Source organism: Miniopterus schreibersii, assembly GCF_964146895.1.
Source record: "Miniopterus schreibersii genome assembly, chromosome: 4".
NCBI classification, from domain to species: Eukaryota; Metazoa; Chordata; class Mammalia; order Chiroptera; family Miniopteridae; genus Miniopterus; species Miniopterus schreibersii.
The window spans coordinates 17077501-17104297 of record NC_138105.1 but is presented as its reverse complement, the minus strand read 5'-3'; the positions used below and the strand labels follow the sequence as shown (position 1 = coordinate 17104297).

At 37.0% G+C, this 26797-nt stretch overlaps 1 protein-coding gene across 1 annotated transcript in view; it reads left to right on the top strand.

Moving 5' to 3' along the window:
- NDFIP1 (Nedd4 family interacting protein 1) overlaps positions 1-26797 on the top strand; it is a 42318-nt gene that overhangs the window by 2718 nt on the left and 12803 nt on the right. Inside the window, exons 2-4 of the mRNA XM_081134894.1 lie at positions 18307-18397; positions 24250-24380; positions 26469-26556. Coding sequence (XP_080991020.1) covers positions 18307-18397; positions 24250-24380; positions 26469-26556 — 310 coding nt within the window. The remainder of the gene's footprint in view (positions 1-18306; positions 18398-24249; positions 24381-26468; positions 26557-26797) is intronic.

Sequence of the window (26797 nt, the reverse complement as noted above, 5' to 3'; positions counted from 1 at the left end):
GGAAATGCTTGGTCAGAGAATATGCATTTTTAAAAGACTTTTGAATTATAGAATGTTGGGGAATTACCCAGGCAACTTGATAGGAGCATGATACCCTGATTGTTACAAAAGGCCACTCTGACTTCTGTTTGATTTGTTTAATCAAATTGAACTTGTCTTCTATTGAAATAAATGCAATGAAAACTATATGATTCATTCATAAATGCAAACACAGTTTTGCCCTTAAAGGGCTTTTGATTGGTAGTGTGGTATGTGCACAAGTTGAATTTAGCATCGCGGCAGAATACACAGAAACGCTAGGTTCATAACTTCCTCTCAGCTTTATCCCCCCCCCCCCTTTGCATTTTGAAGCTGAGATTGTGCGTCCAAACATTCTGAAGCCCTGTTTGAGAAAGGTCTAGGTAGGCCCATTGTTGAGATACCTGTTAAGTGTTGCATTTATTCCTGTTCATCCATTCCAAGCCCTCTTTGCTTCACTGGAATAGATCTTTGCCTATATCATGAATTTTGCCAAATGCTTCCTGAAATGTTTTGAGATATTTGGATTTGAACCGAGTGTAAGTGGGCAATTATGGCACTGCCATATAGGCTTAAAAATAGACTAGAATGTTTTGTTTTAGACTTGACTCATTGCCTGCAAAAGAAGTTGCCAGCTTGTGAGCATCACTAATAAGTTCATATTGTAGTTTGATGACATTGTAGAGCAGCTTTGGGAATGATATCTTTTTGGATAAGGTCTCTCAGGATTGTGGAGGAAGGGAAAGAATTTCATCTCTGGTAGGCCAAACCATAATTCATGTTCAGGATCCTGGAGGAAGGGCTAAATAGTGCCCATGTGGTTTAATTTTTTTTGGTTTCAAAAGTTACTATAATTTTATCATGAAATGTCTCTTACAATGTTAAGATTTTAAGGTTATTTTGCTCTATTTGTGGCCTGTTTGGCCAATGATCAAAGAAAACTTATAAAAATATTGAGAAACTGGGTAGAGTTATTTCTTTAAAAGTTTTTTAATTGTGATAAACATATATGTATAAAATTTACCATTTTAACCATTTTTTATTGTATAGTCTGTTTAGTGGCATTAAAAACATTCACATTGTTGGGCAACCACCGCTGCCATCCGTTTCCAGAACTTTTTCACCTTCCCCAAGTGAAACTCCATACCCATTAAATAATAACTCCCCATTTCCTTCTCTAGCCCCTGACAGCCATCATTCTACTTCTATGCATTTGATTACTCTAAGTACCTCATATCTAAGTGGAATCATTTAGTATTTGTCTTTTTGTGACTGGCTTATTTCATTTAGCATAATGTCCTCAAGGTTTGATACATCCTTGAGGATATATCAAAATTTCCCTCCATTTTAAGGCTGAATAATATTCCGTTGTATGTATATGTCATATTTTGTTTATCCATTCTGCAGAGAGATACTTGGGGTGCTTTCACCTTTTTGATTATTGTAAATAAAGCTGCTATGAACATAGGCGTACAAGTATCTCTTGAGTCCTTGCTTTAAATTCTTTTGGATATATACTCAGAAGTGGATTTGCTGGTTTATATGGTAATGCTATTTTTAATTTTTTGAGGGCCTGCCATACTGTTTTGTATAGCAGCCCACCATTTTACTTTGCCACCAGCAGTGCCTAAGGGCTCCAGTTTTTTCGCATACACATCAACACTTGTTATTTTCTTTTTGATGAAGTCATCCTAATGAGTATGAAGGGGGTATCTCATTATGGTTTTGGTTTGCATTTTCCTAGTGATTAGTGATAGTGAGCATCTTTTTAATGTGCTTATTGGCCATTTTGTGCATTTTCTTTGGAGAAATGTATATTTAACTACTCTGCCTATTTTTGAATTGGGTAGTTTGCTTTTTGTTATTGAGTTGTAGTAGAGTAATTGCCTAACATTTATTTGCATTTTCAGCTTTTACTATGCAAATTTCAAATATATACAAAAATATAGTATAATAAACTTTATGCATCAAACAACTTATCTTCAGCAGTTATCAACAAATGACTACTCTTGTTTCATGTATACTTCCCACCATTTTGAAGCAAATCCTAGAAATAACATTTCATCCATAAATATTTCTATGTATAATTCTAAAAATAACGGCATGATGTTTTAAGCAGATATTGTCACATGAGAAATATATCACGAGGGCACTTTTATAATTTGTTATGAATAGAGAAACAGGATTTGTAAGTGGCAGGAGCTGCAGATCTAACTATCTTTTGTATTTCACTCACTCTCGGTAAGCTGTGTGTACTTTGTGTTGTTTTTGTAGCTGCGATGGATTGCTATTGACCCATTCTTATTTTCTTGCCTGGTCCTACTGGTTGGCTACTTGTTAGGGGAGAGGTAATTGGTTTAATCATTATATCTTTGCCCTGGAAACAGGGCACAACTCCCTTGTTTGGGTAGAAATCAAGGCCCAGTTGAGGTGCTCTAGGAAATGCTGGCATCATCTAAATTGATGCCACCCACTAGTTTGGTTGCACAACTATCCTAGACACCAATTATATCACATTAGTTTACATTAAGTTATAAAATAAATCCTACCATGATAGTAATTTTGTATTTTTATTAATAAAAAGAGGAAGGCTTGAAGAGATTCAAGTGACATCCTGATTTATTTGTCCTAGGGCTTTAAAATAATTACCTTGGTTTCTTAATGATTTATTCTATGTTACCTTTGAACAAATACACTGTTTAGTGGAGCCATATTCATGTAGTAATAGTGGATGATGCCTATTTATTTATTTATTTCTTAAAAATATGTCTTTATAACCCTAGCCAATTTGGCTCAGTGGTTAGAGTTTCAGCCCGCGGACTGAAGGGTCCTGGGTTCGATTCAAACCAAGGGCATGTACCTTGGTTGCAGGCTCAATCCCCAGCCCCGGCTGGGTCGTATGTGGAAGGCAACCAATCGATGTGTGTCTCTCACATTGATGTTTCTCTCTCCCCCTTCCACTCTCTCTGAAAAAGCAATGGAAAAAAATATCCTCAGGTGAGGATTAAAAAAAAGTATATATATATCACAAATATATGTCTGTATTGATTTTAGAGAGAGGAAGGAAGAGGGAGAGAGAGATAGAAACATCAGTGAATTGAATAATACAATAAATTGAATAAATTGAATAATACAATTTATATGAAAAGTTCTAAATACTGATTGAATTTAAGAATGTTTCGAGTGGAATATTCCCTTACTGATTAAAGAATTTCCTTTCACATGTATATTTGTGTTTACACCGCCTCCAATCCCCCAGCAATTTAGTATAATCTTTAACAGTTTTTCTTTTAAATTCATGTATTGCAGTAATATTAGAAGTTAATCAGAGTCGTGAATGTGATTTGGAGGTCATCCTGGAGATAGGATAGTTTATTAATAGAAACACAAGGGTTTAGGGAGTGGGGTCTGTTTAATAATTTCATTTTTATTAATGCTTAAATGTGACATTTAAAATTAAATATTTCTTGTTGTACAATAGTACACAGATACATTCTTCATATGCTAGAGCCAAACAGTAATTTTGTAAAGGAAAACTTAATTTCAAGTTTGTGTATTCTTCAGACTTTTTTCTTATTTTTTCTTTGCTTTAAAAATATATTTAAAAAAAATTTTATTTTTTAAAATAAACTTTACTTTTTATATTGTTTTTAGAATTTCAGAAACATTTAGAAGATAGTACAGTTTTCATATACCCCAAACCCAGTTTTCCAGGTTAACATTTTGTGTTTGTGTGGTACATTTGTGACAATTAGCCAATATTGATACATTATCATGAACTAAAGTACATACTTTATTTATATTGTCAGTTTATCTAACCTCCGTTTTCTGTTTCAGGATCCCATACAGGTTACCACATTACATTTGGTCATCATGTCACTTTAGACTCTTCTTGGCTGTGATAGTTTCTCAAATTTTCCTTGTTTTTGATGACTGTTTACAGGAGTATTGGCCACGTATTTGTAGAATGTTCCTCAATGGATATTTGTCTGATGCTTTTCTGCTAGACTGGGGTTGTGGATTTGGGGGGAAGACCACCATAGAAGTGCCATTTTATCATATATCATATCATATCATATATCATATATCATATCATATCATCAAGGATGCATATCAACATGACTTAACCACTGCTGATGTTGACTTTGATCACCTGATTGAAGTAGTGTTTGTCAAGTTTCTTTGCTGTAAAATTACTCTTCCTCCCCCTACCTTCTCATGCTGTACACTTTGGAAGGAAGTCACTATGCACAATCCACACTTAAGGATTGGGTAGTTATACTCCACCATCTCATTGAGTGCAGAGTAACTATGTAAATTATCTGGAAATTTCCTGCATGGGACATTTGTCTCCTCCTTTAATTTACTTATTCAGTGATATCAGTATGGATTCATTTACTTTATTTGTTGGGTTACAATCCAATACTACTTTATTTTGTTGCTCAAATTGTTCCAGCTTTGGCCATTGGGAGCTCTTTCAGTTGGCACCTGTGTCCCTTTGTCATAACTCAGTTGTGTGTTTTTTTAAGTCACTTCCTTACTTTTTGGCATCAGACTCATCATGTATATTTCCTGAACCTCCTAGAATCAGCCATTTCTCCAAGGAACCTTGGTTCCTTTTATTAAGAGAATGATATTAGAAACCAAGGTCTGAGTTCATTGCTACTAGGGTGTCATTGCTTCTAGGCCTTCTAAGCTGACAGAGTAAAGAAGTATATGTGTGTGTATATGTCTCTAAAATTTTTCTATATGTAACCATCTATATTAAACTAATGAACTCTAATCTGTTACTACATGGATCACTCTAGCCTCTCCCCTCACTTATCTGTAAACTTCCAGTCTGACAGTGAGAAATCTGGCTTCCACCATCCACTATCCATTTACCTAATTCTTTTATTCTAATATACATGTGTAGCAGTGTCAGAATTGTTAACCCCACACCCTTGTGTGAAACAGTTTTATCAACCAGAGGATAGAGTATATGTATAGTTTCTTTTGCCTTCAGTCATACAGACTCGACTAATTTCCAAAGTTACTTAGGTCAGCACCTTTCCCCCCACCCTTTTCCAGGGGGGTTGTTTCATACATTTATAATACCATTAGATTGTTTTGTCACATTCTGTCTACCATACTGGGAACCACCAACAACCTACATGTTTGGTTTTTTAAAATTTTGCATACATTAAATTTCACTCTTTGTGCTGTAAAGGTCTGTAGGTTTTGACAAATGCATAGCATGTTTTTTTGTTTGTGTTTGAAACAATACTTTTTAAGAAAAATGGTTGGAGTGAGCTCTTTTATATTTTCCAGTTTTTCTATTAAAATATTCCTTTAGCCCTGGCTGGTGTGGCTCAGTTAGTTGGGGGTCATCCAATGCACCGAAGGGTCGCCGGTTCAACATTCCCAGTCAGGGCACCTGCCCAGGTTCTGGGCTTGATCCCTGGTTGGGGTGTGTGCAGGAGGCAGCCAATTGATGTTTCTCTCACATTGGTGTTTCTCTCTCTCCTCCTCCATTCCTCTCTCTCTCTCAAATTAATAAAAACATACATAGTTTTTTAAAAGTGCCAAAAAATTTCTTTAAAAACTTGAAATAATTTTAAACTTACAGAAAATTTCAAGAACAGTATAAAATAACACCCATATATCTATTGCCCAGATTCACCTTAAACATTAAAGTTTGATTAACAATGGATACAATCCTATAAAAATTGAATGAACTACAGGTAAAATCTAAGTCCCATTACCCACCACAATCCTTTCTCTGTAGTAGTCAGTGCTTATTTTACTATTTACTTTGTTATTCATTTATTTTAATTTACTTTGTCCTTTTTAAATGTAGATGAAATCTTTTGTAGACTAGGGTATCAGGAATATAGTTTTCTTAGTATTTTGAAGCTTCCGTTTTAGGAGCTTTATGTTATAGCACCCAAACTTTTCATATAACTTTGTGTCAATGAGCAGCTTTGAAGCTTGTAATGTACACTTCAGTATCTGGAAGGTTCACCTTGGGCCCTAAGTAGAGACTGATCCAGGAAAACATAAAAGGACTTTATTAAAACATTTAACCACTGATAGTCTAGCTTCTGTCATGAAGTTAGTTGTGTGACTGTGGACAAGAACTTTAACCTCCTTCTAGCCTGCATTTTCTTTGGTAAAATGAAATAGTTAGACTAGATAATTTTGACTCTGTGCTTTATAGTTGAAGTGTGTGTGTGTGTATGTATAGAAGCCTGGTGGCTTTGATCCAAAGAGGCAGCATTCTACTGATGATTTAGAAAATTTCTTTTGTAATAAATAATTACTTTTAAAAGCGGTGTCAGTAAGTGTAGATGGGTGAGTTTATGCCAAAAAAAAGATGCATGGTTTAAAAATATGGAAAATATCTCCTTAATAGTACATTTTAAAAGAGTGACTCACTGATAAGTACAGAATACGGTTTTGTAATTTTGCAATAGTAAAAGCATTCTGTTTATGTTCTGGTCAGCTTCCAACAAACATTGTATGTTATGGCAAAAAATTAATAATGTTTTTAGAAATCAAAAAATACCTTTTACATTTTTCAAATACATTATTTTTAGAACAAGTATAGAACAATAAAGTCAATCTTGTAAAAGCAAGGAAATACTAATTTTTAAAAAAATATATTTTTATTGATTTCAGAGAGAGGAAGGGAAAGGGAGAAGGAGAGAGAGAAACATCAATGATGAGAGAGTCATTGATCGGCTGCCTCCTGCACGCCCCCTGCGGGAATTGAGCCCGCAACCCGGGCATGTGCCCTGACTGGGGGTCGAACTGCGATCTCCTGGATCATAGGTCAGTGTTCAACTGCTGAGCCATGCTGTTGGGCAAAAATAGTAATTTTTAAAGTTTTTTTTAAGGAAGCTGGCTCTTTGATTTCTAGTATTGTTATTCATTACTTTTAGTAGTTGCGTTTTCAGAAGTTTAGAAAAATCTCATATTACTATAGAAACAGCATAAGAAGTGTGATTTGAGAGTTATCTGCAACCTTGGAGATCTTATACATGGTCAAGGTTGATAAGAGATTGTTTTCAACTTTTGTCCTTGTGTTGCTGAATTGCATTTTTAATATAGTATTTTAAAGTGTACTTACAGTCAGTTCTGCTCAGTCATGCATTCTTAGGAACAGCGTTAATGCTCTTAAGCACATTAGTCCAGTTTCATTTTAGGTGACTGAATTAATTGAGGTGATCACAGTTATGTGATCTGGTGAGCTTTACGGCCATCTTGTCCCAGTTCAGGTCTGGCCAAAATGACCAGCTGAGTAGAGGGGGAGAAAATAAATTGTTAGTCATGAAAGGTAATCATTGGCTTCTATTAACATCTACTATTGTTTGGAAGGTTAAAGTATATTTTATTTTCTGTGGATCAGATCCGTTTAACGTAATCCAAATGCCATTTTAAGTTTAAAACGTCACATTTCGGTGAAAATTTTTAAGTGAGAATCTGTTTGAAAGGATCTCGACAATGACCAGGGTATGCTTTGTAACACTGATTTTGTATTTCTCTTAGGTTGCTTAACTTACTATTTAGCTGTCCCTAGTTAATGCTGTAGTTATTTCTGAGAAATGAACTCTTTTTCTTTAAAAAGCATGGACTGACTTTCAAATGCAGTGATCTTACAAAAGAATTTTTAATGATGAAGGAAAATTCCACCATGTAGTGAATAAAAAGATTACAAGATTATTTGTATTCCCCCCAAAGGCTAGAAGGATATCTGAAAGATGGGATCATGGCGGTTCTTATTTTCTTCTCTATATTTTTGTCAAGTTTTCTCCTTGTGAAGTTAAACATTTTCTAATCAGGAAGAAAAAAGTATTAAAAACAATCCCGCTGTTATTATTATAAAAATTCAGTTTTGTGCTTATTTTAGAATACATATAGAGTACAATGTATTTTTTCCTCCCTAAAATTTGTATCTTGGTTTTAAAAATGTCAAGCTAGCCCTGGCCAGTTTGGCTCAGTGGTTAGTGTGTCGGCCTGCCAACTGAAGGGTCCTGGGTTCGATTACACCCAAGGGCATGTACCTCGGTTGCAGGCTCGATACGTGGCCCAGGTCGGGGTGAGTGAAAAGCAATGGAAAAAATATCCTCAGGTGAGGATTTAAAAATAAATAAATAAATAAGTCAAGCTACCATTCTCCAAAGACTTTTCATCTTATGAGCCATTTGTAATTAGTAAGTGGCATTTATGAATGCCAACTTACATATTTAAATACTATTATGGAAAGCACACGGATGTGCCACGGGCCTTCCTGGTTATGAGCTTACTAAGCACCCATGCACTGCTGCTTTGCTTGTTCTCTTTCTGTCTTTGCCTCCCTCCCTTTTTCCCGTTCTTTCCTCTTCCTTTTTTTCTTCTTTCCCTTACTTAACAGTACCCTGTACAATTTTATGCACATAGTAAGTACTCACTAAATGCCTGTGAGTTATTATAATCAACGAGAATGTATAATGGTATTATACATTATTAATTATAGTAATTCAGAGAATGAGATAGTAGATAAAATGCATTGTTTTGAGATGGAACACTTGGTTCCAGAGACTTCTGGGAAGCTTCTGAGAAAATGGAACTTGGGCCTGGCCTTAAAGGATGGGTAAGGTGAACTGACTGAGGGAGACAAGGGCTTTTGGGGGAAAGGGTGGACTCTGGTGATCTGTTTGCCACCGGGAACTTGTTCCAGTTCGTGGAATGCATCATCCTTTCTGGCCTCGAGGCCTCCCCTTGCTCTGTTTCCTCTACCTGGAACGCCCCCTCCCTGCTAGCGCCCCTCTTAGTTTTGGTAATCTCTGTCCTAAGGGGAGTTTGAGTACCTCCCCTTCCCCTAATTAGGTTAGTTGCCCCTGAGCACAGCATTCCCTGTTTGTGACACATTTTGTAATCATATGTTTATCTTTTCTTTTTACTTTTAATTTTGTTTTTATATCCAAGGTGTACACACAGAAAGATTAGAGTCAAGTAGATCTTTTAGGCTTATTACTAACAGCAGCCGCCTTCTGGTTGCCCGCCTGCTCCTTAGTTCTTTTAGCTGTTTTGCAGTTACCCCTGTAGCTAAATAACATGTATAGCGCGCTCCTTCTTAATTTTTCAGTTTTCAGCATTTTTAAAGTTGACTTACCAGTCAATTTAAATGAGGATTTAGCTCTCTTTTACCGCCCTCACACTATTATTCTAATATAGTTGTATCTATAATGCAGTTAGATCTGCACTCAGCCTTTATAATAGTTGAAAATATGTAGTGTGCTGTGGTTACTTTTCTTTGCCTGAACAGTACTTGATTTTCCCTGAAGTTAATTTTTTTGTTTGCTTAATTTTCTGTGTGCACATCATAAATTTGCCAGTGGTACTAATTCATCCCCAGGCTCTCACCTAATAATCTTAATGGTTTTTTTGATATGTTCAAATGCATCAGGTATTTTCTTGACTTCTTTGGGGGTGTGGCGGTCTTTCCTGGCCCTTTGACCTGTTTCAGAAGGTTGCTCTCCAGGCCTGCTCTGTCGTCCTGGGATTTCCTTTCCAGCTGTTTTAATTGAAGTGCCTTCCTTTGAGTCACATGTGTTTCTCTTGGCTTACTGCCTCACGTCATGGAGCACCGCCCCCAGTATCTTTCTGAGGACGACTGCACGGGAGGCTAGCATATCTTCACACCTAGGGAAGCATTTTGCTCTAGAATTTTGAAGGCTTTTGTTCCATTGCCTTCTAGGTTCCGCTGTTGCTTTAGGAAGCCCAAAGCTGATTATGATGCCTTAGATGTGACCTCCTTTCCCAGCCTTGAAGGGGCCCCCTTTTGTCCTCAGTGTTCTTAAGGTTCACTGTACTGTACCTTGGTGTAGACCTATTTTCATCCATTGTGCCAGGCACTTAGTGGGCTTTTTTGGTCTGGAAGCTCATGTCTGTCAGTTCTGGGAAATTTTTTAAAGTAGGTATTTGATTTTTCTCTGCTGTTTTTTTTTTTTTTCCCTTTTGTCTGGATCTTGGACTTCTTATACTGATTTGTTACATTTTTTCAATCTCCTTTATTTTTCATCTCTGCCTTTTTTCTCTACTTTATATGAGTTTTTCTCAATGTTATCTTCTCTTTGATAGAACTTTAATTTCTGTTGTCACTTATTTAAATGTCAGTAGTTCCTTTGCTTGCTATTTTATGTTTTACCAAGATAGTTTTTCTAGTACACTTTGAGATGAGACATTGTGGGCCTATTAATTTCATGCCCATATTTCTAATACATATTTGTCCGAGTGTGTAAGTATTAAAAGAGTCTATATACATTGAATATGTAGATATGTATCTGTATCTACAACCCTACTTTGACTATAGAGTGAATCTCTCTGTAGTTATACCTAATCCTAAAATCCCTCCAACTGTCTCTTTAATTTTTATTGAATTTATTGGGGCGACATTGGTTAATAAAATTATATAGGTTTCTGGCGTACGATTCTATAATACATCTTCTGTATATTGTGTGTGTGTTCACCACCCCAATCTGTTGTCACTTTTAATTTTCAAAACTCTCCTCTAATTGTTCCCCTTCCTTTTTTTCTTTTTAAAATAGCACCCTGTGCTTGTTTTATGATTCTGATTTTCCCCTCTTGTTTTTCTGAGAGTATTGAAAATTTTTTTCTTTCTTTTTTTGAGTTTTCATCATCATAGTTGTTTCTTCTACATTGCATTTACTCTCTTTGCTTTGGCCTTTTATGACCTTTTATGTTAGAAGCTTTCTTTTGGTGCATGGTGAGCTTTGCCTGCTTGGTTAAGAGTGCATGGTCTGTACTGCAGTTTGGAAGCTGCTCAGTATGCGTGTGGAGCTTATCACTGAGGCCTCTACGTAGTGTGACCTGACTAGGCTTTTTCTTGGAGTAATAGTGTCTTTAGGTCTTTGCTCTGGCTGGTCTGTTTCCCCAGAGGACAGGCCTGGTTGCTAGTATTCTGGGAGTTGATTGGGGGAAGAAGACTGGGAAATCTCAACATTTAGTACATAAATCTCTCAATCACTTTTTTCTGATATGCTACCCTTTCTCCAAAAACTGTTGTCTCCAGCCCAGAAATCTCTGTTTTACTCTCTTTAGAGAGTAAACCTCTAGTCTTCTAATGGGGATTCTGGGAGCTGTGTGTGTTTAACTGTATCTCTAACCTTTCTTTTTGCTTTTAAATCTCATTTTCATTCCTACTTCCACCAGTACCTGGGACCACCAATTCTTGAGCATATTGGGGTATAGTGCAAGGCAAGTTTTCTGCTTTCTGGTTTAGGATTCCATTTTCTTGGGTCTACTGCATTAGGTACTGCTTCTAACTTTCAGGATTTTATTGCTGCTTCCTCTCCTGTTACTTTTCTTTGTAGTCTTTTGCCTTAAAATTAACAAAACTTTAACATTTACATTTAAGAGGGTTTGGGAAGGGATAAGAGGCAAATGTGTGTTTAATCTTTAACTGGAACATTATAATTATAATTCTTTCTATTGCCATTTTTTTGCTAAATTATAGATTTAGTAAGGTAAAAAGCACCAGTCATGTTCACTATTGTGTCCTCAGACCTCATACCAGTCATGGCCTGAGTGATCATTGAGTGGTGTTAAACTAATGTAGCAGTTAAACACTTGCATGGTGGAACTTCTGTGATGGTGGGGTAGAGGGAACCATATGAAATGTCTGATGGATTTCCCTCTTGGCTCTCTGTTCTTGCAGAAGAGGACCTCGTGACTAGGCCTAAATTAAGGCAGGCTCATTTGAATAGAATACCTTGTCCCACGATAATCTCTGCCCTAGCATGCCCTGCATCAGGCGGTGGTGGCAGTGGTGTCGTTGGCATCCACATTATTGTCGTCATCGCCACCATCATCATCAGCAGCAGCAGCAGCAGGCATAGCTTTGGAACTTAGCCTGACAGAGCTCGGTAGCTCAGGGGCTAGCAAAGCTAAGCAGGCTGCATGCATTCAGCACACGTCCCTGGGTTGTAAGCATGTCCTTGTCACTTTCAGTGTCTGTACATTTGACTTTGCTGTCTCTTTAGTGTAGAGTATTCCATTTTTTGGATATGCCAATTGGTTGTTTTTAATAAATGTGAACTGATAAGTTAAGATGGCATTTAAATTAGCTGCCATTTCTTCAGGTAGTTTTCTGTTATAGCACCACATCCTGCCTTGTCAACATGTGCTAAAAAGGTGTCCATGTGCTACTCACTGTTAAGTGCTGGGTGAATACAGCCGTAACCATGCACAGGGCCCAGTCTGCAGAGAGCTCACAGTCTATATCTCGAATCCTCTGACAGGCTCCTTTTCTCCCCTTCCTGAATTGTTAGTGAAGTACAGTTTATATACAGAAACATACACAGATTATAAATGTACAGCTCAGTAAATTTTCATAAACTGAAAAAACATTTAACTAGTACCCAGATCAAGAAACAGCATTACCAGAACTCAGAGCTCCCTTCAGGTGTCCTTCCAGTCGCCCCTCCCAAGGATAACCACTCCCTAGTATGTTAGGTTTGCCTGACTGATCTCTATAATCATATGTACCTAAGAAACCACTTCCTTTGGTATTTTAGTGTAATGGTTTATAGGAAGAGGGCTCTGTCAGGAGATTTAACGAAAAAATTATTTGTCCTTGTTGACAGATGTTGACTCTAGTGTACATGAAGCATCATTTAACAAATTTAATCAGATTACGTTTTTAACATCCAAAATTATCAGCCTAAATAGTACTATTATGGCTTAAAATAACAACTAGTCTTTCTAGTAAATTAATGAAAAAAACTGAGTGTCCTTTCAGAAACATTAAGGGAAAAATAGTCACAGGTTGGTGATCCTGGCAGGTAGTGGTGCCTGGTAAAATTTCATTGAATGAAATATTCACATTTCTGACTATCCAGGAGGAAGGTGGTTGTGAGCTATGGCAGAAGAAAGACAGTGGAGAGCGTGGAAAGCTTGAATCACAACTCAGTATTTACATTTGCTGTAGCTGTCAGTTACTATCCCTTCCCTTCCTTGGCACCTGGCAACCACTAATCTGCTTTCTGTCCCCATTGGATGCCTTTTCTGGACATTTTATATAAATGGAATCTTACAAATGTATGTGGTCTTTGTGACTGGCTTCTTTTGCTTAGCATCTTTTCAAGTTTCATCTGTGTTGTGGCATGTGTCAGTCTTTCATCCTGTTCGGGTAGGTGGATTATTCCTGTCCCTCCTTTTGTATGGATATACTAGATTCTGTTTCTCCATTCATCAGTTGATGAACATTTTGGCTATTACAAATGCTGTTGCTGTGAATGCTCATGTACGTGTATTTCTGTGAAAATAGGTTTTGAGTTCTCTTAGGTATATATTTAGTAGTAGAAATGCTGGATCTGTTTGTAATGCTATGATTAACTTTTTTGGGGGAACTCCCAGACTTCCACAGTGGCTGCACTGCTTTACATTCTCATCAGTAGTGTATGTATGAAGAAAGTGTTCCACTTTCTTCACATACTGCACAACACTTGTTACTTTCCTTTTTAATTTTTTTTTTTTTTAAATATATCTTTATTGATTTCAGAGAGAGGAAAGGAGAGGGAGAGAGAGAGACAGAAACATCAATGTTGAGTCATTGATCAAGCCCACAACTGGGCATGTGCCCTGACCGGGAATCGAACCCTGATTGCCTGGATCCCAGGTCGATGCTCAACCGCTGAGCCATGCCCGGCCGGGCCCCTTTTTAATTTTTTAATGGCCATGTTAGTGGGTATGAAGTGGTAGCTCATGGTTTTGATTTGCATTTCTCTGATGACTGAAGTTGAAAATCTTGTGTATGTTGGCTTATGTATCTTCTGTTAAATTTTTGCCCTATTAAAAATTAGATTGTGCTTCTATTGAGATTCTCTTTGACAGAATTATTTACCTTATTTTAAATGTAATCTCCTAATTAATAATAGAGAACTGTTCTTGAATGTAAAGAATTTTGGTGATGTTAGAATAACAAAATTTATAGTCAGTATACAATTAAAAACTTACAGTCTATATATAATAGAAAATTTATAGTCCTCACAAACTTTGCCCGTTTCTGAACAGCAGAGTAAACTAGCATACTCAGTTGTTTATGCAATAGCAGACCCAGGTCTAAAGAACTGTGCTTATTTACTTTCTGGTAATTATACTGTCTTATTTGGTAGGATTTAAAGAGTATGCAGAAGTAGTGGATTGTAATGAGAGGTTTAAAAATTGCATTTTAAGGTACAAGGTTTATAAATTAACTCTAAAATTAGAAGTGGTAAATAACATTTAAAGCTAGAGTTTAGGCATTGGCCCAGGATTTTCTGAAACTTACTGACAGTCACTTAGGAGATTTAAAACTTAGGAGAATTTTGTACACTTTGAAACCTGTATGGTTTTATTAACCAATGTTACCCCAATAAATTCAGTTAAAAAATACAACTAAAAAAATAAACTTAGAATTTTCTTACTGTTTAAATAGGACTCAACCAAGAAAAAAATTATGAGGGGGGGTATACAAGTACTTGAACTTCATGAAATTTTTTGATAGTTCATCTTTATTTTCTACATATTTGTTGTGTTCATGTGAATTATGTGGTATATTTTGGTACCTCTTCTGGTGTATAAGGATTTATGGATTTTTTTTTCTCTTTGTTGTTTAGTATGGTTTTGGTTGTCTCATTCTTAGTAAATAGGGTCCATTAAAACCTTTTAAGAGCCTTTAGGGACTGCCATTGGTAAGGTTGTAAGTGTTGCTCCTTACTTAGGCCTAATGCTGGCCCTGGCTCTGCTGTTGCCTAAAAATAGCTCATAAATTGAAGATTATCTTTAGAACTTTTTAGGGGAGGGTAGTGAGGAAGTCTTCTTGCTGGGGTGGGAACTCAAATAAGAATTTAAACCTGTAGGATATGTGTCTTTAAATTTGTTAAATTCAAGTGTGTTTCTGTTAGTAACTAGAATTATGAATGATTTCTGTATGGGAGATTTTAACTGTTGTTTAGCTAAAACATCATATATTTATTTCTGATAGCAACAATATAGATAGGATACAGAAGAATGTAGTAAGAAGGGAAACATCCATTATTTTAGGTGTACTATATTTCGTAGGCTAAATATAAAGGGCAAAACATTACCACCTATTTGTAGGTTAAATATTAAACATTAAATCGATTGTGGGAACATGGACAAACTTTAGGGTGCTCAGAGAATAGAGAGGAGCATCAGGAAAGGGGAAGTGAGGCATAGTCGGGGTTGTGGTAAAGAGAAAGCCCACCTGAATTTTCAGATCGTTGGACTATTCCTATCTCAGCGATGGAGATATAGGTAATTATAGGTAGTTTTGTACTAAACTTCGTACTTTATATGGCATGCACAGGGGTAATTGTATAATTCTTTTTGGGAAAAAAGAATTTTTCCCAAAATTTTTACTTATTTAGAGGTACGTAAAATTGATCAGAATTGTTAAAAAATCACGTAAAAGAATCCAGCCCCCAACTGGTATTTATTATCTGTCACAGTTACACAATATAAGGATCCCCCCACCCAATAGCACAGAGCAGGGAGAGAGCTGAAGTACCCACCACTTTTCAAACCTGTCTCTCACAGTCTCCCCTACAACCAGGATTCTGTGACAGGTAGGTTGTACTCAGGCTCCCACTGACCCAGATGATAGAAGAGACTGGGCATCTTTCCAACACCAGCCCCAAAGTGACAATGACGCTTCTTTTCTGAGAGAGCCTTGGGAGAGCCTGAAGATCCCTGAGGCCCAGGGATGTGGCAGGGAGGACTCCACAGGAAGGGTTCTCAGAGACAAAAGGGGAAGCTTAAAAATACATTTTGGAACCAAGTAACCAATTTTATAGCCTTAGAGATAAGCCGCACTCTGGTTCTAGTGAACATGCCCCTCGCCCCCCTCCCTTTGTTAGTATGCCTGACTTGTTTACCTGGCAGGGTCAAATTTATGGCCTTAGATGTCCCCAGAGCATAAAAAGATGTATATTTAGGGATTCAGTTGTTTAGCAAGTTATTATTCACACAGATGGCAGTCACTAAATACTTTTCCTCCACATTGTGGTATTTTATTTTAAACACATTTCCTGACGGAGCCTGAACTTATCACCAGCCTAATAGAAAACAAGCCTGTATAGTTAAGTCTGGGATCTTCCCAATATGGGGGAGTCTCTGCAGTCAGAGAGGGTGTTTTTTGTTATTTTTGCTTTCAGTTGGAAATAATACATGATTCTGAAGTGGTGAATTTTAATGGAGCAAAAAACGTCACCTGTAAATGTTTCTTTTTTGCTCACCAAAGAGAAAATGGGGGTTTCTGAGACGGTTGGAATTTCTTTGCTCTGTTATCTGTTACCCTGGTGTGGGTTAATCAAATTTCTCATTTCCAGGTTGCTAGGAAACAGGCAACCTATCTTGTAGATGCTGGCATAGTAGACCTCTCTATTCTTTGGACCTCTGTATTTCTTAGAATTTTCATGCTTCCTTTCTAAAACCTAAATTATGCAGAGGCAACATGATTATTTGACCAAGCTCAGGAAATACAAAACAGGTCAAAGGTATCTTGCTATGTTGAAAGAAATTACTATGTTTAAAGAACATTACTAGCTGCAGTATATTAGGGCAACGTTCTTGAAAAGTCCCTATTTGCCTCTGTTTTGCAGCAGGCTCTTGATTCTTTGTGCAACATTCCCCGGGGGTATAAGTGCCGTCAGGTGGGAGTAGGCTGAGACTACCTTTTCTAGAGCTTCAGATAATGTTAAAAGGATTCCAAGTGAACCATGGCCCCGGGAACTCTATTTAAATAATTTACTGATTTGGTGTCCTACGAACATTGGCTTTACTATAACTAGTTTGCCCCATGTCTTCCTTTAAAAGGAAAATTCACCTTAGGTTACAGTACAGTTATTTTGGTAATGCTTTAAGTTTAACATTAGATTACGAGGGTTTAAAAAAATGTGATCAGATGGTAAATGTTGATGGAAATTTGGCACAGGAATTCATTTGAAATTGAATGCTTTGCAGAATTAATCAGAAAAGTTTCATTGGCTTCTGATTTTGAAAGGGATTGGTGTCTGAGATGGTTGGTTAAAATTTAATGAATTAGGGAGCTCTACTTCATGTTACGACAGGTCAGGCTTTCTGTTTTTCTCTCAATTTAAGATAAAGTTCATTTAGAGGTGATGTATTTTACAGGTGGCTTAGTTGGCTATATGCATTATTCTACAAGGCTGGGATCCAGACCCCCAGTGAATACTCTGTTATTGCTTTACAGATTGATTCCCATTCTCAACCTGTTTATCTTTTAAATGAGCTGTAGTCTATTATCACACTGGAAAAATTAAATATCTTCGTTCTGTGAAGATGAGTTGGGTAGACTAGCCATACTGGCAGTGGCAGGAAGGTAATACTTTCAGTGTGAGTTAAAGTGACTACAGCTGTAGATTTGACTAGTGAGAAAGTTGCTGAGATGTATCAACAGAGGTTATATGTAGAATTAGGTAGAATTTTATTTTTAATTTCCATGCCCAAACTAAGTGTAATGGTAAACCTTGGTTTGCTGTGATTTGTCTTTGTCTTAACAGATTATTATTATTAGATTATTTTTGTAACTTAAAAAAATTATACAAGTGATAAGTGTTCATTTCAAAAAATTAAAACATACATATAAATAACAAAAAAGAATTTCCTATGATTACATCACCTGGAGATGAACAGGTAAACTGTAGATGGCTATCATTCTATACTTTCATTCTATTATATACCTGTCTTTCAAAACCAAATTGTATGGTGCATACTGTTTGGTAAGTTTAGCTTTTTTTATGTAGCAGTATATATAGCATGAATGTCCATTTGAATCATCAAATTTTCTTCATTTTCATTTTTATGGCTGCTTAGTAGGCTTTTGTGAGATGAACTGTAGTTTATTTAATAAGTTTCCCATGATTGGAATTTAGGTTGTTCCTAATTTTTGTTGCAATGACATTTATAGAGTGGGGCAAAAGTAGGTTTACGGTTGTTCATATGAAAAATATGACAATAATAACATGAGTAAACTGTTTAACGTACTCACAGCTGTAAACCTACTTTTGCCCCATCCCGTATTTTTTTTTCTTTTTTGCCTCTGTCTGATTATCTCCTTAGGATAAATTCCTGGGAGTAGACTACTTTGTAAAAGATTTGCACATTTTAAAGTTTTTGAAACATTGCCAACTAGCTTTCCAGAAAGATTTTTCCAGTTTTCAGGTTCTTCTCTGTCTTACTGGCTTTATACTTGCATTAAAATGTGACATTTTTATTTAGTTGCAGAATGAGGAAGAGCCTGGAGAGCTGCAACAGGCTGTGTGTGACGCTCCACCTCCTTACAGCAGCATCTCTGCAGAGAGCGCCGCAGGTAGGTAACGGGCGAGGCGGCTCTGAGCCCCTGAAATGCACTTAGCCATAGACTTTCGTCTAGGATGTGTTTATTGGTTTGTCTTTGCTTCAGCTTTCCTTAGGTAGTCGTTGGCATTCTATTTAGTTTCGTAGCCTGAGGTGGAAAAAACTCATGTTATGTTCTGAAAAACAGGCCAAACCCCATTTCAGTGCGGCTTTTTTATGGAACTCAGTTTCATTCCAACAGACTCTTACATGAAGTAGAAATTCAGAAACCAGGTGATCACCCGATTTTTATTCTTTTTGTAGCTTCCTCATTAGCTGTTTTGCTCTTTGTGACTCTGGTACCTGTGGTGTGGAATATAGCATGTTACAGTTCTTTTTTAAAAAAATATGTTTTTATTGACTTTAGAGAGAGGAAGGGGAGGGGAGGGGGGAGAGAGGGAGGGAAGGAGAGAGAGAGAGAGAGAGAGAGAGAGGGAGAGAAGCATCGGATCAGCTGCCTCCTGTGCTCCCCCCACCGGGAATCAAGCCTGCGACCTGGGCATGTGCCCTGACCAGAAATCGAACTGTGACCTCTTGGTTCCTAGGTTGATGCTCAACCATGGAACCACGCCAGCTGGGCTAGCAAATTCTTAATAAAAAAAAACTAGAAGTCTTCTAACTTTCATTCTGTTCCTTGTGGTTTAAATGTTCCTCATAGTTTAAACCTTTCATCTTCCCATATTATACCAGATTATCATTTTAATTTTCATGTATATGCGTAAAAGGGATGGGGAAGAAGAAAAAAAGTTTCAATAGTTGAGGACTTTTGTAGGTAACTTAGAGCTTTCTGATAACCAGTTCTGCTTTAATTGCTGAAAGTTGACCAGTTTTAATGAAACCTCTTCCATAGTCTCTAAAACAGAACTGAGGCAGTGACAGGTACATGGCCACGGCGCCACAACTCCCCAGCCCACTGCCAGGGTGGATAGGCAGGCTGAAGGCTGCGTTCATACCAAACAGCCTCAGAATCCTTTGCAATACAGCACTTCAGGCAGCTCTTGTCAGTCGATGCGAGGTTAAATTTATTGGTAGTCTTTGTGGCTCCAAAGCTGCCACTGTAATTAGGACGAACATAGAAAGTTTCTCACCTCTACTCTGGCTTCAGATTCTGAACCCTATCTTGTATTAGTTAAGGTATTTTTATTTATAAGTTTCTGAAACTAACAGTGCTAGCTTATGGTTTTGGAAGACTTCTAGGGGGTCTCACAGAATCAAATTAAGACAACTACAGCAAGACTTGGGAAAGAATGGCAGTGCTATTCCCCATTCACTCATCTCTGCCTGGACGATCAGTACTGGTCTGCCATTAAATGCATTCAGTACAAATTCCAGCTGATTAATAAGAAATTAGATTTCTGTCTTATTAATGATTAAAGTCCTTTATATTTATAGGAGGTAATTTTTTTCCTGAATATCTTAGTTTCTACTTTGTATAAAAAACGTGTAACCATCTTAGATAGAAAGCTTTCTCAAACGCTTCTTTCCCTTACCCACTGACAGCTCTTACTCTTTGTTTGGACTTTTTTTTGTGATTTGGGGATTACAACAGAAACCATCTCTGGAAGGTACTCTGTTCTGCACTATAGCGGTGCCTTTATTCATTGAGGTTTGTAGGACTTTTTGGCTCAAGAATCAAGTTCCCCCCCTTGTTAGGTGACATCTCCTTTTGCTTTCAACACGAGTTCTTGACTCTTGTTTTGTTAACCTTGCCTCAGTAGCAAATAACAAAACCTTTTAAGATTGCGTATAAAGGAAAGGCAAACTGTAGAGTAAGGCCTGAAGAACTCTTTGAATAAAGTCTTCGGGTTTTGTGGCATTTTAACCAACTACACAGAGACCTTTAAAACAAAACAAAACCACTGAACCTCCTAGGTCTCTATGAGCTCTATTAGACCCAGGTCAGGGAAGTAGGTTTTTAGAGATCATAAGTTATTCAAGACCATTCCTTTTTAAAAAATTATGAGCTAAGGTTTTCCATTTTTTCGTTTTTTAAAAGGAAACTTCTTGACTGGCTTAACTGGCCTTCTTCCCTTTGTTTTTGTTTAATATATCTTTATTGATTTCAGAGAGAGGAAAGGAGAGGGAGGGAGAGAGAGAGAAACATCAGTGATGAGAGAGTCATTGATTGGCTGCCTCTTGCACGCCCCTGACTGGGGATCGAGCCTGCAACCCGGGCATGTGCCTGACCCGGAATCGAACCCGATCGCCTGGATCCTAGGTTGATGCTCAACCGCTGAGCCATGCCCTGCCAGGACTCCCCTTTGTTAAATGAGCACGGCTTGCTGTTTAGATAACTGCTTACTGTGTAGTCTTGTTAGCCCATTCTGAGGAAGGCAGGAGCAGTGTGGCACACGCTGCGGGGGAGGGATCACAAACCATTGTGCTGTGTATCCACTCTAACTGCTTTAATTGTGGCTCATAGATTCCAACAGTCCCAACAATCACTGGATGTTTGGATTTCAATGTACTAGACAAATTTGAAAGACTATCATTAAACTTTGCATGGAAAACTAAAATTTTATGAGATCTGTATGGATGGATTCCATTTAAAAAAATTTTTTGAAACAGGGAAATAAAAATGTTCTTGTTTTTCCTCAACTTGAGGTAGTAGGTATCAGTTTTATTTGTGTATTAAAAATTACTGTGGTAGTGGGCTAATTGAAATAGTACATTTCTGTTTGTGATGTGACTTTAGTATGATTGATTAAAACTCAAATTTTATAGGACGTTATAGAATATCTTATATACATGCATATATATATTTGTATGTTTGTGTATATGTGTAGGTTAAATAGTTATTTTGACATGGAAAAAAACCAAATTCCTTACATTGAATTAGGTGGCAGCTTTAGTTTCAATAACACAGTTTTCCTGTATTTTCTTCTAAAAGCTTTGGTATTTTGTTTTTCCCATTTAGATCTTCATTCCACCTGGAGTTGTTTTTTCTGTATAGTGTGAGGTAGCAGTTAAGATTAAGTTGTTTTTCCAAATGGATATCCAGTTGGTCCATCACTATTTCTTAAAAAAACCATTCTTTTCTGGCCGATGTGGCTCAGTTGGTCAGAGCATCATCCATACACCCAAAGGTTGCAGGTTTGATTCCCAGTGAGGGCACATACCTAGGTTGCAGGTTCTATTGGGGCGAATACAAGAGGCAGCCAATTGATGTTTCTCCTGCATATCGATGTGTGTGTCTCTCTTCTCCCCTCCTCCCTTCATCCCTCCCTCCTCCTTTTCTTCCCTCTCTCTAAAATCAATAAACATAACCTCAGGTGAGGATTAAAAAAATTATAAAAACAAAAACATTCTTTCTCCATTGTACCACATGTCATGTTTGTCATAAAATAGTTGGCCATATATGTGGGGATCTGCTTCTGAACTCAATATTCTGTTCTTTGGTCTGTGTATTTATCTTTTGCCCGTGCCCTACTGTCTTAATTATGGAGCTTTATAATCTTGATATCTAATAATGTAGGTCTTTCAACCTTTTTGTCCTTCAAGATTGCTTTGGTTCTTGGCCATTTGCATTTCCATGTACATTTTAGAATTAGTTTGTCAGTTTTTATAAAATGGAACAAAACAAAAACCTTGCTGGAATTTTATTTATTTAAAAAAATACATCTTTATTGATTTCTGAGATAGGAAGGGAGAGGGGGAGAGAGAGAGATAGAAACATCAATGAAGAGAGTGTCATTGATCAGCTGCCTCCTGCATGTCCCCTACTGGGGACTGAGCCCGCAACCTGGGGAGGGGACCCTGACTGGGAATCTAACTATGATCTCCTGGATCATAGGTCAATGCTCGACCACTGAGCCATGCCCAGCTGGGCCCTGCTGGAATTTTAGTTGTGTTTACATTAAATCTGTGGGTCAGTTTGAAGAGAATTAACATTTTTATAGTAGTGCATCTTCCAGTCTATAAACATGATATATATCTGTATAGATATATATCTCCATTTATTAAGATCTTCTTTAATTTCTCTCAGTTATATTTTGTAAGTTTCGATATAGAGATCTTGCATATTTTTTGTTAGATTTATTCCTAGGTATTCAGTATATTTTGGTGCTATTATAAATAGTCCATGTATAATTTTATTTTCTATTTGTTGCTGATATATGGAAATATAGTTGATCATTTATATTAACTATGTATTCAGAGACTTTGCTAAATTCACGTATTACTTTCAATAGCTTGTCTGTAGATACTCTTGGATTTTCTACATATAAAATCATGTCATCCATGATTAAGGACAGTATTTCTTCCCAGTTCTGTGTCTTATATTTCCTTTTCTTGCCATACTGCATCAACTAGTAGGACCTCTGAGATAATGTGCGATTAAAGTGGTGATCGTGGACATCTAATCTGGCGGGGAGAAGGCTTTTAATAATTCGCCATTAATTTATGACATTCACCCTAGGTTTTTCCAGAGACTTGTGATCAGATTAAGGAAGTTTTCTTTTATTCCTAATTTGCTAAGTGTTTTAATATTAGTAGGTATTGAATTTTATTAAACGCTTTTTTTGCTCATGTGAAGACAATAGAATTTTTTCTTTTTTCTTTTAATGAGGTGAATTGTATTGATTGACAGTTTCAATAATTATAAAATTATTAATAATTTGATATAAATTAAAGTAAAATTGGAAGTTAATTATAGTTAACCAATGAGGAAAAAGAAAACTGTTAATCTTGATGAACTATAGGAATTTTTTTCAAAATACTTGTTTTTGCCCGGCCAGGCATGGCTCAGTGGTTGAGTGTTGACCTAGGATCCAGGCGATCGGGGTTCGATTCCTGGTCAGGGCACATGCCCGGGTTGTGGGCTTGATCAGTGACTCTCAGCATTGATGTTTCTATCTCTCTCTCTCCCTCTCCTTTCCTCTCTCTGAAATCAATAAAGATATATTTAAAAAACAAACAAACAAAAAACCCAAAAATACTTGTTTTTTCAAAAGTTGTATAGAAATTTAATCCATTTGTAAATAGATTTTTTAATAATAATTATTGAACCTTTTATAATAGAATTTAATGAGAATGAAGATACAGCATTAGGAAGAGTAAATGAAAGATTTAATGCAGATAAATAATGGCCCTGTAACTGAATAAGTTTCCTTAGGCACGCCATGGTAAAAATCATGGGAAAGAGTCACAGTACCAAAACAAACCTATGAGAAATGAATTTTAACTTCTTTTTAAGTTGATTTTCATGTTTATAAATGGGAGGAAACCATGGTACAGATTTACAAACACACAGGTGAAGTATTTTTAGTTTAAATGTTTTTCTTCTGCCACTATTAATATTAAATGGCTTTGTGAACACACCACACAACAATTGAAAAAAGTGCTTTCAAAGCACTTGGGAGAGCAGAGTGAGTCTGGAATTTAAATAATTGAAAAGTAGATAAATTTAAAAATCATTCCCACTCTCTTATATTCATCTATAAACATCTTTTGATTTGTCCGGCTGGGTGTGGCTCAGTGGTTGAGCATCAACCTAGGATCCAGGAGATCGAGGTTTGATTCCCAGTCAGGGCACATGCCTGGGTTGAGGGTTCAGTCCCCAGTCGGGGGCGTGCAGAAGGCATCCGATCAATGACTGTCTCATCATTGATGTTTCTCTCTCTCTCTCCCCCTTCCTCTCTGAAATCAGTAAAGATATATTTTAAAAAAACTAAAACAAAAACAAAACAAAAAAGTTTTGATTCAATTGTTTTGTATGTGCTGTTGGAGGAGTGCCACGTTTTGTTTGCCAGAGTTAGTGTAAATCTTTCCCCCCCTCTCAATTCAGCTAATCATCAGGTAATTGTGACTTCCTTTTTACTTCTGTAGTGTATTTTGATTACAAAGATGAGTCTGGGTTTCCAAAGCCCCCGTCTTACAATGTGGCTACAACACTGCCCAGTTATGATGAAGCCGAGAGAACCAAGGCCGAAGCTACCATCCCTTTGGTTCCTGGAAGAGTAAGTCCATAGGAATCAAGTTATTTTCCTTATCCACTTTGATGTATTACTTATGATTATATTGATTAGTAGAAGAAGTATGACTAAGTTTTAAAAGCAAGCACATTTTCTTTTGGGATAATAAACTCTCATCTCTTCCTGAAAATGATGAGGTAAAAGGTGTAAATGAACAGAAAATCACTAGTCAGGCGAGCTCATTTTCCCAGTATCTTTACTGCCACTTTCTCAAGTCTCCTGGCATGGCTCAAATGCCTTGGAGCAGGAGCTGAGGTAGGAAATGCACTTACTTCACCTTGATTCTGCACACTTCAGTTTTTGGTGTGAGGTAGATAGCTGTTAGGGAGAGCTATGGAGATAATTAACTGCAACTTTATAGAATTAAACTCATAAAAGGGTCCTAACAATTATCTAAGATGACCCTTGTGCCACCAGTCCAGATTATGCCATCTATTGGGGCATAGTGAATTCAGATCCCATTCTGCCTGATGCTAACTCACAGGAGCGCGGGTGGGGTGTGATGAAAGCCAGCCTGAGGTATTGGGGCTCTCTTGGTTCTTGACGTCAGACCTGTAAATGATGTAGATGTGGTTTAAATATTCATCCAGGTTGACGCTGATGCAGATGGGGCCTTGGGCCAGATCTTGGGAGAATAGGGAGCAGGATCCAGTACCCAGGAATATGGGGTGACCAGGGCTTCATATTCTAGTTCTGCAGGAAACTGGAGTGAGAGAGTAGAAAGAATGGAAGCTCAGTCTGGTCCATGCAATGGCACAGGCCCCGGAAGTTCAGGCCTTAGGGTGGAAAACTGTTTACAGACCACACCTTTAGGGATGGGGCTCCTAAAACCACTGCTTGGCAGAAATAATAGTTTATAATAAGTCTAGTCTAGGCTGGTTCTGCATGGTGGTGTGCATTCAGTTTTTGTAGGTTCAGGGAGAAACTAAGAACCTTTGTGGAGTTTGTTTGAAGACAAAACAGTCTTAATATAACTCCCATGTATTGGAAACAAACAACATTATTTGTCCTATGCTTGGTGCATTTATATAGTATTTTGTATATTGTTTCCAGTCCTCACAGTAACCTCAAGAGTAGGGATTATATTACTCTCATTTTACAGATGCAAAAACTTAAGTTCCAGAAAGACTAAGTAGTTTGCCTCAAGTCACATAGCTAATAAATAACCGTCATTGGGCTGTGTACAGGTCTGCCACTTCTACTTTCAACTGTACTGTATATTCCTTTATTTTTCAATATCTCAACACATACCTACATCAATTGAAAAGGTACGTGATAGTATGTTGGTGTAAATGTTGGTCAAGGTTATGTTCCTTCTAGACCTGCAGTATTATGTTTTCATGTTAGGATGGAAGAGATCCTATCTGCCAATAAAATTGGAAGTGAGGTTGTTTCAGACCTGTATCCTATTATAAACATGATTGTGGGGCTGAGCAGTGGGCAGCAGCCCGGTAGGCTCTTCATGTATGATCATCCTGCTCTTTTCCCCCTAGTTAGTCTCATAGGGCACTTGAACTACTACTCAATTGTATCTTCTTAATAGGCCCTGGATTACTAATGTTCTGGGCCCTAAACTGGGCCTGGATTACTGACTTTCTAGAATTTAAGCCAAATGTATAAGTAAATTTTCTCCTTTTTTAAAAGGTATATATTTATATAAAAGGAACTTTGTGAATTTTTATAATTTTTGAAGTGTATTGTTGAAGAATTTGGGTTATAAAATGAAAAAAAATTTAATTTACAAAACTGGAGATAGAAGAAAGACTCCCCCCCCCCCATTATATCTTTCTTTTAGGCAATGAAATGAAAATTTTAATTAAAAAATTTTTTTTAGGTCTTTTTAAAAAATTTATTTTTATTGCAGTAACATTGATTTATAACATTATACAAATTTCAGGTACGAAATTAAAATTTAAAAACATACTGAGCCTTAATGCTCATGGTTTTGAATTGAGCCAAAGCAGTAAATTTTCTCCTTGGTACTACTTTTGTGCCTTTTTTTTTCTAGATGTCTTTCCTTTGCCTAGAAATAATTCATTGTGAATTTACCATACTCTTTTTCTTTTCGTGTAGGATGAGGATTTTGTGGGTCGGGATGATTTTGATGATGCTGACCAGCTGAGGATAGGAAACGATGGGATTTTTATGTTAACTTTTTTCAGTAAGTACATACACATAGCAGAACCACTTCCCACAGACTGGAGTGCTTTGGATTATGGGTGAATCTGACTGACTTAAAATAACCAGTTAACTAATACGGTTTGGTGCCTTTTACTGAAATGTCAGCTTAATACACTTTTATCTTAATATCCTTTCTCTTCATCTTCTACTTCTATGAATATCTTTGGAAAATACTAAAATAATTAAATAATTAAAGCAGTTATGGGGATGCTGCATTTATG